This window comes from Drosophila mauritiana, chromosome 2R (genome assembly GCF_004382145.1).
Source record: "Drosophila mauritiana strain mau12 chromosome 2R, ASM438214v1, whole genome shotgun sequence".
Taxonomy (NCBI): domain Eukaryota; kingdom Metazoa; phylum Arthropoda; class Insecta; order Diptera; family Drosophilidae; genus Drosophila; species Drosophila mauritiana.
Window position 1 is genome coordinate 21,127,675 of NC_046668.1, and position 13,776 is coordinate 21,141,450.

The 13,776-nt window shown below is 47.7% G+C and overlaps 2 protein-coding genes across 2 annotated transcripts; one reads left to right on the plus strand and one right to left on the minus strand.

Moving 5' to 3' along the window:
• Nucleotides 1–46: 46 nt before the first annotated feature.
• Nucleotides 47–3,380, minus strand: LOC117136586 (G2/mitotic-specific cyclin-B). Its single transcript, XM_033297558.1, has 5 exons — nt 3,075–3,380; nt 2,386–2,531; nt 2,114–2,322; nt 1,119–2,023; nt 47–1,051 (listed from the first exon to the last, which is right to left on the minus strand). Exons 1-5 carry the CDS (start codon nt 3,108–3,110, stop codon nt 755–757), a joined length of 1,593 nt encoding a protein of 530 aa, XP_033153449.1. The 5' UTR covers nt 3,111–3,380; the 3' UTR covers nt 47–754.
• A 932-nt stretch (nt 3,381–4,312) lies between these two features.
• LOC117137355 (A disintegrin and metalloproteinase with thrombospondin motifs 16) lies at nt 4,313–12,881 on the plus strand. The gene is made up of 10 exons (XM_033298754.1): nt 4,313–5,383; nt 8,261–8,339; nt 8,929–9,072; nt 9,172–9,407; nt 9,612–10,450; nt 10,506–10,634; nt 10,690–10,939; nt 11,000–11,795; nt 11,849–12,532; nt 12,590–12,881. The coding sequence occupies exons 1-10, from the start codon at nt 5,201–5,203 to the stop codon at nt 12,664–12,666; spliced, it is 3,417 nt and encodes a 1,138-aa protein (XP_033154645.1). The 5' UTR covers nt 4,313–5,200; the 3' UTR covers nt 12,667–12,881.
• The last annotated feature ends 895 nt before the right edge of the window (nt 12,882–13,776 follow it).

Consider the following 13,776-nt stretch of genomic DNA (forward strand, 5'->3'; position numbering starts at 1 on the left):
CTTTATTTTCTATGTATTGTTCAGAGACATTTTTGGGAAACATCAGTTAGTTAAAACGTTTTTAATCGTTGCTTAGTGGTAAACAATATAACTAGCATAGGTTGTTTTTGTATGAATGTGCGAATTGCATGATATAAATTACAAATAGTCTAGGTCTCTTTTTATGCGATTTTTGGGAATAATTTTGCACAAGTTTTTGGATTTATTCATTCCCATCGAAACTAAAATCTAACGACAAATACAATTAGTGGTAGGGGTAAGCAGGGGATGAAATGATTTCACGGGTACAATTATAAAATATAATTCTTGGAGAGACAACGCCGATGTGTTCGGCCAGCAAATGAACTCGTTGCCCACTCTCTCTCGGTGTCCACTGCTCCGCCGCTCGCTCCCACTGAGATGGTGACCCAGCGGAAGGAGCTGGCGGGCTCCAGTTTAGTTCGGTTCCTAGTCTTACCGGAGGAACTCACTCCCAGCGGCCGGCTCGCGAGCAACTTGTGCTCCGGGGGCAAAGATGCCGGAGCCAGCTCTTGGCAGTGGCCGAAAACTGCTCAAGGGACTCCAGCAGATTACGATATCTGGGGGATGGGTGATGCAGGTAAAGATAGTTGGCAATGCGACTACTACGGTAACTATACGCATTTTTTAACGAACACGAAACGAACAGAAAATGAAATACGCTACAAATTTAAAAATGAAAACAAATTAAACTAAACTAGGTAAGTCGGGGTCTTCCAGTCCGCCTTGGACCGCACTATTTCCTCTGGCTCTGGTCCACAATAGAGTCCATCAGCGCACCGGTCAGCTCCGTTCGCAGCGCGATCTTCTGGAACTTGCTGCCCTGGTACTTGTTGTAGATGGCCTTCAGTTTGGCCTGGGGAGCATCCCGGGCTAGTTTCGCGATCAGCCGGGTAATCGGACGCAAGTGCGCGGCCGAGTACCGCGAGTAGAAGGTCAGAGTGGGTGTCCAGTGACGGTCGTTGAATCCTGTACCGGCCCGGTAGTTTCCGTTGAGCAAGTGCAGCGACAGGAACAGTGAGGCAGCTGCAATCTAAGCGCGCCGAAAAATATTATAGATACCTATACTAAATAAAAGGGGATAGTGTATTGAAACCCACCTCCGATGGCCTGTAAGTGGCCATTTCGTAGTCCACGGAAGCTAGCTCAATGAAGTACTTGGACATCGTATGGTGCTCGTCCTCGGCGCCAGCAGCCTTCGAGTAGCGTCGAAGGAAGTGAATCGGCAGCGGACGCGACAGATTACAGTCGATGGCCTTGAAGATCTGCAGCTCCATCTGTCGGATCTGCCGGGCAGTGTAGGTGTCGTCCGTGATGAAGACGAAATCCCCGATTGCCGGCGGGAACAGCTCCTCGTACTTGGTTGCTATGAAGAGGGCTGTCACTCCCACCAATTGCAAGTACGTGCGTTTAGTGTCCTTGACCACCTGCAGGTAGCGATCAATGATAGCCACCGCCAGCTGGAAGGTCTCTGCAGCCAGATGGAACTGCAGGTGGACTTCGTTGATCCAATCGATCAGCACGGCTCGCATCTTGTGGGACACCTCCTTCTGCCCGGCCAGGTGATCCTTGTGAATGGGCTGGTCCTGCTCCACCTGATACAAGTAGTCGTAGATATCGTTTACATATTCGGAGACCAGTACCAGGTTCTCCTTGTCATTGGCATCGATATCCTCGATTCCAGCCAAGCGCTTGCTGGAAAGGGACATGGTGGTGGGCATCGTGGATGTGGTCGTAGTGACCGCACTGTTGCCCCTAATAAGGGGCATCCTGGTCGCATCCTTTTTCACTTCCAGTGAGTCCTTCTTGGTTTCTGGCAGTTCCTTCTTGGTCTCTGCCTCTTTGCGGGAAACAGCTACTGGTTCCCGTCGAATTCCTGAAACTCCCATCACGGGTTTGGCCAAAGCGGCACGCAGTTTGGTCAGCGACTTCTTCGACAGATTGCTGTCCTCGCGCTTCAAGGTGGGCTCGTTCACGTTCTCGGAAGAACTGGACTTGACTGTAACTTTGGGGATTCAAGATATTTGTTCAGTACGATGCAACCATTTAAAATGTGGAAATGGTAGATGATTAAACCGATCGCTCTTTAGCTTACCTTTAGTAGGTTCTACAGTGGTCTTGGTCGGAACGCGATTGCGCACCGAATTCGAGCGCAAAAACGCCGCCACGCCCCCCTCGTTGACCTTGGGCGGAACGGCGCCATTGCCATTGCCATTGGTGCTGCCCAGTGGCTGTTTCTTCCAGTGGCTATCCACTCGAGCCTTGGCATTGCGCAGGGCGTCTGTGAGCTTGAGATCCTTGGAGCTGCTCGGTGGAGTAACCACATGTGATTGCGAATGGAATACTTGACGTGGCTCAAACACTTACTCTTTCTGTGCCGCATCCTTCGCTGCGATGGGACGACTTATGCCGCGATTCTGCAAATCGCCCAAGGCCGCGCGTTTTGTTGTTGCCTCCATGGAAGGAACCGTCAATTTCTTCAATTGCACTTGCTTGAAGTTCTCCGAAGCGTTCTATCGAATATTGTTTAATTAGTTGTAGATAAAAAATGGAAAAGTGCAACAAATATAGTTGACTGCATATCTGCACTTTGCACCCTATTCTTTAACATATTTAATTATTGAGCACTGATTTCAATTGCTTTAAATTGTTAAACCAAGATCAGTTTGGCATGATCATGAAATGCACCTTTTCAAGGGCGGCCATTTTGGGAAAAGCACCGCAAGACTGATCCTCGATTTATCTCCTCTGTGATTTGGTGCGAAAGAAAGGTGTGGAGAGTACTAATTAACGGTGCAAGCACCGCCGGTAGAAAATTGCGCCAAAATGTGAGCAAATCAACTGCAACAACAACAACAATGAGCGCCCATGACAAACGGCACTCTTTCACCCCTCCCTTCCCCCTCTCTTCATACTATCGCAGCGTCCTCTTTGCCCCTCTGTACTTGCCCACGCTGCAATGGCGTCTCGCTGATGACGAGCCCGCTAGTTTGTGACTTTACCATGACCTTTTCGCGGATGCCACGGTAATCTTAATGTTCTAGGGATCAACTCACCTCATCGCTACGCATTTTCAGTGTCGTGCCCACCATTTTGATTGCTTCTTTTCTATCTGTACAAACACAATTAACACGAAGAACGGCAGACGCTTGGCTATCACTTGATTTGGTTGACTTTTGATCGCGTTTCTGTGACCGAACGCTTGTTTAGCTGTTGAATTTGTTGTCCGAATGTATGATTACTAATAGTTTATAATTTACAAGTCGAGTGCGGGATTATCAATTCTCCGAAAACCTGATCGAGTTTTTGCGCACGAAGCGAGCCCAAGCTGCCGTTTGAATTTGAAAATGGGAATGGAGATGGAAGTAAACTCGATGATAAATGCCGATGAGTTTGACGATATCGACTTCTGGACTTAGTTCCCTTTTAAGCCGCAGTGGCGCTCGAGAATAATCGATTTATTAGAGCAGAGCAGGCAAAATAGAGATGCGAGACGTGCGATAATTTTCAATAGTTTTAGTGTGACCAGTGCATGTGCGTCTCTTATCGATGACAGGGCTGAAACAGTGCTGCCCATAATTTTCAAATTTAAATTTAAAATTAGCACAAAAAAGAAAACGTTACAGTTTGAAATTTCTGATAGATATTCAAGCTCTTTGAGCCCAATCCATTTTATACATATTTTAAAAATGAAATCATGGATTGAATTTAAAAGTTTGTTAAGGTTCCCCATTTTAATAAAGCCATCGCTTTGACTGCCAGTCGTCACTCGGTTGCACCATCCATTGATTGCATCAATTAAAAGTTGATCACTTCAATTGGCTGTGTTCGGTTTGTTTTTGTGCCCCCCTGATTTGCATTCGCTGATTTAAGATTTCCTGCTGCCACAGGCCGCAGAACATCGAAACTCCGCGGCGGAAATGCAGCATAATTCTTGCCACTCCGCAGCCTTTTTTGCTGATGATCAGTGTCAAGTTTTCGTCTGCTCCATCATTTTCAAGCACTTGACCACAAAACAATCGCCATCGCCTCAGAATTTTGCCTCTGTTTTTGTTTAGTACCCCAAACTCTCCTGTTTTTTTGTTTTGTGGCCCTTTGCTGCGTCTTAACGGTTGGCGCATTCTTCTTCTCTTCTTCCGGCGCTCTGGCTCATTAGCATATATTTATGAGTCTGTTTGCGCTCCAAATGTACTTTTGCGAACTCCAGCCGAAAAGCCGAACGAGAATGGAGCGCCGCCGACGATCGCGAGCTCGAGTTTTCCGTGATTTTCACATTTCATTCGCAAAAGTGCCGCCGTCGCGAGTGGTTGCCTCGCTCTCGCCGTCTCTTTTTGCGCTTTTGTCGCCGTCTCTTTCATAGCTCCGAAAAAAGTCCTTCGATCGATCCAACGCGCATTGACCTCCAGTAAATCATTTCAAATTTTAAATGCCCCAAAGCGGTCAGATTTCGGCGTGATTTAGCGATTTTAGTTGAAATATACATATAAAGTGCTTTTCGGCTATGGACATAAAACCAGAAGATCGTTATGCTCCAGAGCCGATGATCTATATGCCGTGTGTGTTTGTTGCTGGCTGCTTAATTGTGCGCTGGCGTTTAAATAAAATCAAGTGCGTTTAAATGTGAAAACAAAAGACTGGCATTATATGTATATTGGCAATTCAGAACTGGAGCTGGAGCTGAAATAGCATTTTTCAAGCACCATTTGGTCTTATCTCGAGTGCCGATCCATAAGGAAGAACTTAGGCAACAAACTGAAGTACACAACCACTAAAATAAAACGAAACCCAAATAAGATAGAGTGCGAAAAAAGTGGCCCACAACAAATGACTCGTAATGCAATGCCTGGGCAATTAATTAGTGCATAAACATTTGAATTAACAGCCGTAAAAGTTGGAGCCCCGTACACGATCGCGCCTTCACTTGGCTCTCTCCCCTTTGAGAAATCGGGCTCTAAGTTTTCCACCCTCGATTTTCGCCGCTGGAAAATGTAACTCCGCTACCACTGAAAATTATGACGCAAAAAACCCGAAATCGGTGCGCAGCCTGAGGAATAATATATTTGCAATTTATGCAACAATCGTCGCGTGGTTGTTGCCGCAACAAAGAGCGATTAGTGCACTCGGAGCATTACAATAGCCACCTGTGGAGTCCCAGAGAAGCCGTCATCATCAACGCATCGTTATGACTGTCGCAGCAATTGGATCTAATCGGCACCGTCGTTTGGCTTTAATTGTTTTGACCACCTTGTGGCTGCTAATCGGGGCCAGCCCGTCCTCATCCTCCCCATCCTCCTCCTCCACCAATCCAAAATCCGTCAGCATTGAGCTGCGTCGCAAGAGGAGCTTGCACTACAATGGCATTGAGGTGAGTCCCGATATCCATCAATGCTGCCTCATTGTCACCCGATGAATGGCACTTTGGCTTTGTTGCTGCTCAGCGAACTGCAAAAGTAGAACATCTTTCATTGCTACTTAAGGCTTATCAACAAGGAATGCCTTTAAGTATTAGTCTTTAGTTGTTTTATTCTTAAGGTCAGGCTTGAATCATGTGGCAATTGCATTTATGCTTAAAGGTTACGAACGAGATGAGTCAGGATATCAATCAAACTATTGCAGTGGCCTCAGAGTCGGGTGATAAGCGATATATCTTCACACCATCACACTGAAAACTAAAGTTTTGGAAAAATCTCAAACATTGGTAAATTTCCACCTTGCTGTTAGATCAGCAAAAGTATGTTACTACCTTTAAATATTTAATAAAAAAAGTATACTCCATTTAAGCACCAATATTTTCCAAGTGTAAGTGCTCTTGAATGTCATACGATTAACCCATTTACAAACACAGGTGATCATCCATCTACGTATGCGTCAAGTGACCAATAAAGAGCATAAAAAATCGCCGTATAGACAGAACATGTGCGCGGCAAAAAAAAAGCAAAAGCCAAAAACATAATGTCTGACTCAACTTGAGTTTGAAAAGCTAAGCAGAAATTGGTCGCCGAGTTCCGGGGGGAAAATGGGGAGCCCTGAGCGTGTACACAGTCGCATAGACAAGGCGTTGAATGACCTCTGCAGTATATCTTTGTTGGGATATATGTTTTGGTAATTCGAGAGCTTTAACCCAATAAACATTAGCCCTGGCCAACAAGGCGACAACTTGTCGAATTACATGTGTGTACACACCGACTCGTTTTTCCCATTTCCCCCACTTTTCCCAGACTCTTCGCGGCTTTAATTTGAGCTGGCGTCGCAGAGTCTCTTTCGGTATTTTAGGAACTCATCACACGATTACAGGGAATTGCAAACAATCTTGCCACCAGCTGGCCGTTGCAGCTGCCTCCAAATCGCGAACGATTCCCAGGCATTTTTTAGACTGGGAACGAGTTCGAGTGACAGACAGGCGATTCTGGCTGCCAATTTTGGCCAAGTTATTGACCCTCTGAAGTCATACTGTAAAATCCCAAATAAGAAGACTTTACTCGTTGAGTTTTTGTAAGAAACTGGTTTTATTTGGAAATATCTTCGGTTTAGATAGGTGACATGAGAATCGCATCTTAAAGTAAATGGCCTACGCAGAGGCCTAAGTAAATAGTCCCCGCCTTATCGAGGTCCCACGCTCGGGCACATCTGCCTATCTTGAGCGGCGAGGACCTTATCTGTGGTCTCCCACTAAGGGACTATTTTAGGAGGCGGGGAACGATCTCAAGTGACTGACTCATGTAGTGTGCACTTAAATTACATGTTTTTGAGCAATGCACCCATGTCGCCTTAGATAACAAAATCCTAAATATAATTTATCGCTCTCGATTCATTTACATAAGATATGAACGGAGCCCAAAATTGTAAGTCTTTAAATATATTCGTGTTCATGTGTGAACACATACTTAAGAATCCATTCGCTGGGTTGCGCTCTTGATTACGTGATTTTCCCCCTTTTCATTTGTTTTGCTACATTCGCACTCCTTTCAGACTCTCAAATTGGCCCGAAGACAATTTTCTGTGATATAATTTCCACGTGTTGGTTTTCCAGTTTTCGCCATTTTAGCCCTATTTTCCATGCAGACGAGTGTATGCTTTCCTTTTTTTTGCTATTCTGCCCACGGGTCACGCAAAATTTCATCACATAATCAGCTTGGCTAGCGATTACAGCGAGCATGCCTGCATTTTCCGCTTTTCCCCCGATTTTGTCATCGCTTATTGTTGCTGTTTGTTTGGGGCTTTTCCGGCAATCGCCGACTGATTTGCTCTTTCTGTGCTGTTGCCCTTGCAGCCAATTAGTGTCCATTTCATTGAACATTGTTTGTCTTTGCCTAAAGTTCAGCGGAAAGATTTTCGAAGAGTTAGGTAAGACCGGAGGTGGAAAGGGGGTATCTGTTAGTTGCAATACAATCTACTATCCAACCTCAGAGTAATTTATAATTCATAATTTATAGCGGATTAGTGGAATGTTATCTACATTCATACCAAACTGATTAAAAATTACACTATGTAACCTTAGTTTAATCTATATGTGATCCATATTCGGGGAACCCGGAAATACATTGGATGTATGATAATAAATCATCCTTAGAATGTAGAATCTTCAGTTTAATCTAAGTACAATCTGATACCCATGGGCGGTTAACGACCAGCCACGCCCCCTTTTGGCGCAGCATTACAATTTTGATAATAAACATTCGCCACAGTGGCAATTTGTAACACCTTCTCCCGCTGGAGGCGGAGTTTCGATCCGAAGAGCCGAAACGCTCTTCACGCTCCGCCGAATGCAACGCGCTTTTCCACAAACAGCCAAATAAAATAAAGCCGAATGAAAACTGTTACAACAAATTAAATTAAATAATCGTGAAAAGCAGGCGCACGCACCACAAAATATACGGCGAATGTATGCTAAATGGTATATATGTATGTTTGGGAATAAGACATACATTTTAACTGCTGCACTAACCTTTCCACCCGATGAGCTGGTGACCCCAACACAGCTGTTTGAGCTGTCTAATTGGGGTTTTCTTTTCGAGGTACAAATTTTCCATTGTGTGGAGTGAAAGTATTTCGGTTGTTTTTTTTTTTTTGGGGGGACTTGAGAAAACCCTTCTCCGTGGGTGCTCGCATCTGTTTTGGTCTGTTTAACGCTTTGCTGGCCATGTTACACTTTCCGCTTTGCATATCAAGCCCCATTCATTCGCATTCGCTGCTCTTTCTCTTTTTTCCCATGCTACCAATGCCACCGATGCCACCACTGCAGCTGGATGAGAACAACCTGGTGGGCCATCTGAGGGAGCACGAGCGCGCCCTGATCTTCGGATCACGATCTCCGGAAGAGGGTAAGTGTTGGCCCCGGGCACTGGATCGAAAAGATTCTTAACTCTGACCCATATGCCATGGACTTAAGATGGAGTAAGTAGAACGGGGGGCGGTGCACAGAAAAATCCATTACAGTTCTGTAAACAAATTCGTCCATTTTAGTTACACTGACTACAACTGGGACTTTCTTTTTCGTCCATTAACTAGTATTTCAAGTAAATCATATCCATCTCATTCACCACCATCGGAAGTCAGTATTTTTAAAAAGGCGTTCTTCTTAGAATATTTATGACCTATAATTTTGATATGTCATGGGTGCATTTTCAATAACTTATAATTTGAGTCTTTTTTTCTGAGTGAGTGAAGTATTTTAGCCATGACCTATAACTAACTGCAACATGTCATTAGGCCAGGAGCCCAAACATCAGCCACTGCAATCGATGAACGCTAAACTTGAACTGTTAACTGGCGGGCGGTGGAGAGGTAGTGGGCTAAGGTGCCGGGTAGGAGTGGGTTAAGGTGGGCGGGGTCTTGGAAGGAGCGCGGAAATCCGCGCAGTTGTTGGCATTGATCCATGGCAGGCATTTATGTTGTTTGTTTACCTGGCAGCGCCCGAATTCAAACTCGTGCACTTGGCACAACAACGACCTGAGGAGCAGCAGCGGCTGGAGGAGGGGAAGCGGCCAGGTGCGGCGGAGCAGCATGGGGGCAATCCTCACCAGAGACGTCAGCGGCGCAGCCTGCCAGCGCAAGGTGAGTGAAACAGCCAACTCGAAATCCAGAGAGCACATCGTGCTGCTCCAGTTGCGGTCATTATGCGAACAGTTTAATTAATTCAAATGCATTCGCCAGATGGTAATGGGCCACTGCCGCCGGAGGAGAAGGAGCAGGAGGCTGGGGAAGATGTGGAGGCGAGGTTGCAGCTGCAGCAGTCGCCGCAGCTGATCGACGACGCCTTCATCTTCATCCGACGCACCGAGAACGGCACCCAGTTCGTGGAGCACTCGCCGCAGCTGCTCAAGCGCCTGGACAGATGCTTCTACCGGAGTCCAGCGGCTGCTCTCGATCTCTGCGAGCCCGGCAATGTGGTAAGGGAGTACAGAAGTAAAATTCACATTTATAGCCTATTTAAGGTGGCTTTCATTAGAAAATTTATAATTTATAAATCGATCTTGTTTAAATATTATCTAGTTACTAATTGAACTCGGTGATCACCGCATTTAAACGCACTTCCATAAATATGTTTACTTTATCCCGACCGGTTGTTTATTCTTCACGCCTCGATCCCGCAGCGCGGCGTGTTCCAGCAGAATGGCAGTGACCTGGTGATCCATCCGCTCCCCGCGCGCTTTGGCACCGGGACGCACGTGCTCTACCAAGCGAGGGTGGACAAGAACGGTGGCGACTACAGTGAGGCGTCGTCAAGACGAACGGCGTCGCCGTTAGACAGCCAGCTGCAGTTCGAGCCCGATGCGGAGGAGTTCAACGAACCACGGAGGCGGTTGCGGGCCCAGAGTCAGTTACAGTCCCCGTTGAGATTGCGCTTCCAGCCACGACATCATCACCCACATCAGCACCATCATCAGCGAAGACGCCGCTACATTGGAGATCCGCCGCGCTCCCGCTGGTCGGAAATTCCAGAGGAACTCTTCATTGAGACGGCCATCTTTGTGGACAGCGATCTCTATGCTCACATGCAGAAGAACTTCCCCACAAACACGGAGAGCAAGGTGGTCAGTTTCCTGCTGGCCATGATCAATGGTGTCCAGCTGCTATACCATCACCCCACTCTGGGTCGTCGCATCAATTTCGTGCTGAAGCGCCTTGAAATCTGGAAGTCTTGGGATCCACCGGGTCTGGTTCGCTCCAGGGATGTGGAGAACTACCTGAACAGCTTCTGCAAGTGGCAGGAGAAACTGAATCCCTTCTCCGACGCAGATCCCCTGCACTACGATCACGCCCTGGTGCTGACTGGTCTCGACCTCGTCACCTACGAGAAGGGCAAGGCCAATAGCCAGGTGGTGGGCATGGCGACGGTCAAGGGCATGTGCACCTCCATCTACTCCTGCACCATCAACGAGGCCAAGCACTTCGAGAGCGTCTTTGTGGTGGCCCACGAAATTGGACACAAGTAAGAAGATAGATATTATCCTGTGAATTAATATTCTTCATCGTCCTTTATTTAGCTTGGGAATGCGACACGATGCCAAGGAGATTAGCTGCGACCCCACCATGCACATCATGTCCCCGAAGCTGGGCAGTGGGAAGGTCACCTGGTCCAAGTGCTCGCGAACCTATCTTGAGGATTTCCTAATGTAGGCGGCTTCTCTAGTTTCACTTAACAATAGTTTAATGGAATATCTATTTTAGGGATCCCCAGGCGGAGTGCCTATTCGATCGAGACTCGTTCGCGGGTCCTTGGGATCACACGGCAGGTGGTCGTCTGCCTGGCGAACGCTTCAATGCCAATCAGCAGTGCATGCTGCGCTTTGGAAAGAACTTCATGCAGGCCAGCAGCCAGAGCAAGATGGAAATCTGTCGGGATCTCCACTGTCGCCAGGATGGACTGCCCTGGACTTCGCATCCTGCGCTGGAGGGCACCGAATGCGGGCCCAATATGGTAAGTCTCTCGATATGCTTAAAACATTAGCTCAGATCACAGCATATTCCTTAACTTTAGTGGTGCCGAGGTGGAACCTGTGAGGCTCGTTCCTCCAAACAGGGTAGCTACTCAGCCCTCAAATCCTGGCCTCCTGAACACGTTCCCGAGGCCACACACGAGAAGATTATCCGACATGAGCCGAACCGGATTCCCCCGCTGCTGCACGACTACAATCCGATGGGTAATGAGCTGCCAGGATCGCCCTCAAATTGGGGCGAGTGGAGCGAGCCGAGTGCCTGCGAGTCCGGCTGCCTCTATGGGCAGTCACGCCGCCTCCTGGAGGGCAGCACAGGTCTCCGAACATTAAACAGAAGCTGCCTGAACTTTCCGTCGCGTTGCATTGGCAGGGATCGGCGATTTGTGACCTGCAACACACCGCAATGCCACAAGGTGCCCGTCCAGACGATCAACGACTTCGCCACCCAAGTGTGCATGCAGGCGAGGAAGTCGGATCCGGAACTCACCGGCGAGGGCCAGCAGCTGCCCAGCACGCTGGACGCGTCCTGCAAGATCTTCTGCCGTACCCGGACCAATGGCACCAAGTCCCGGCGCTGGACATTCCCAGATGGCACCACCTGCAAAGCGAAGCAGCACAACCCCGAGGATATCACCTACTGCATTTCCGGTCGCTGTGAGCGCTTTTCCTGCGATAATTCCACCTCCAACTTCTTCAAGATGGACAGCAGCTTCTGCGAGGCGAGATCAGTGCGCCCCACTAGGGATTCCTCAGATCAGGAGAGCAGGCAGCAGACCCCCAGCCAGCGATATGCAGAGCGCCAGGAGGGAAAACCACTGAAGAATCACTACGAGAATGGTAAACTATAGTTAAATAAGCTAGAGCTATAGTAATGCTCTTCGTCTCTACAGAGGTAGCTAAGCGACCTTCCTATGGCCAAGGCAACCACATCAATGCGCCAGCATCGCCGTACAAGAGGAGGAACTATCACAAGCCATATCCTCCAGAGATTCCGCGACCCCCACCGCCTGCCTCTGCATCACTGATCGCCCTTGATCGTAGCTCGTCCTCGGAATCGGAGTGGGTGGCGCATCCGGGCTGCCACTCCAACTGCATGACAGACTCGAAGGGTGTGCAGGGAGTCACCTCCCGACTGACCGGTGTGGAGAGCATCCAACTGTGCTCCTATCGCATTCAACCCTGCGAGCGTTTGCAGACGGCGGCGGAGTATGCGGAACAGACCTGCGCCAGGTATCGCCAGAAGGTGCGCGGTCTGTCCGGCCACGGGGCCCAGATCTCGGCCAGCATCGATGAGCCGGACCGCAGCTGCCGCGTTGGCTGCCAGGATGAGTTCATCAAGTACAGGTACTACCTGGTGAACGGCCGGAACGGACACTTCCCGCCAGGCACTCGCTGCTCGCCGGTGGGCAAACGATACTGCGTGTATGGCAGGTGCCTGGAATTCGGCGACGATGATCTGCCGCTGGACAAGGCCCACATTAGCTTGGGTCAACTGAGGACGCGCCGGAAAAGGAGCTCGCCCTCCAATGACTTGTTCAACGTAACGGAGATATTCAGTAAACCATCACATTCAGGTGGGTGTGGAAGTGTAAATACTTTAGCGCCATTTAACCCTTTTTCTTGTTGCACAGATATCTCCGCCGAAAACATCGAATTCACCCAACCCATTCACGTCTCCGCAGACGAACTGAGTAGCAAAAGCCGATAGCCCAATGGCTTCCTGGCCACCATTCCCTTAGTCGATTAAGTTCTAAGCTAGCTTAAGTTGCAGGCTGCTCAAAGGAAACTGCCTGGAGAACACATTGATACAAGAGAGAATCGATTTGCTCGACTATCAGATACCCGCTACTCAGCTAGTGGCCGTGTGAACGAGAAAGTTCTTTTTGGTATACTCGTATAATAAAATGAAAAATTGCAACATTATTGTTCAAAACTGTGTCAGTTTTGGGCGGCTCGTGAGGCCTGGCAACATGGGTCAACCAACGTCTATTTATGCCAAATCTCAATCTTCTTTAAAAATTGCATATGCTAAAAAATATAACAAAAAATATGATTTCAAACTCAGGCTGTTAGTAAAAATGCAATTAGAGCCTTCCCGCCACAAAAGGGCTATTAAAGTGCAATGCAAAAAATATGAACAATGAAATGGTGGTGAAATTGATATCGAAAATTCGTTTGCGGGGAGCCGCATTCACTTTTCAATATCGGCTACACTTGAGGCATTTTCCACCCCCACCAGCGATTTTCCATCGGTAATATTTGTGTAGGTTCACTTTTTTGAGGTTCGCATGCAAACGATGGCAGCAATTACCAATACTCGATACCAAAAAGGGTACCAGCAATCAGCCAAACATTCATACAACACACAAAACACGAGTTTCGCTGGTGTGCGTGAAGGGAAAAATTAGATAAAACACCTACGAAACGCTGAATATGCCACAGTCTGCAGGGAAAGCGCGCGCCGTGTAAATCGAATCGAAACGGAAACAAAGCCCCGAAAACGGTGAAAAAGGAAAAGCGGAAAGCGTCGGAAAAGCGAAGTGTGTGTTTAGTTCAAGCTGACTAGTGCTTTGGCCCACAGCAGGGTCAAGACACATCCTTCAGGACGCATCCTGTCGAGTTCAGTGTACCCAGGTGCAGTGCCTTTTATGCACATTCCATGAATAATGCAAAGATCGTTTTTAAATCCACGTGAAGTGCAATTCTGACTGTTAAGTCGAAGATATATATAACTAGGCAATTAGTTTAAGACCCCGACTAATTGGCATTGACATTTTCATAGCCCGTTTGGGAAGTATTAAAATTTGGGTCAGCGTCT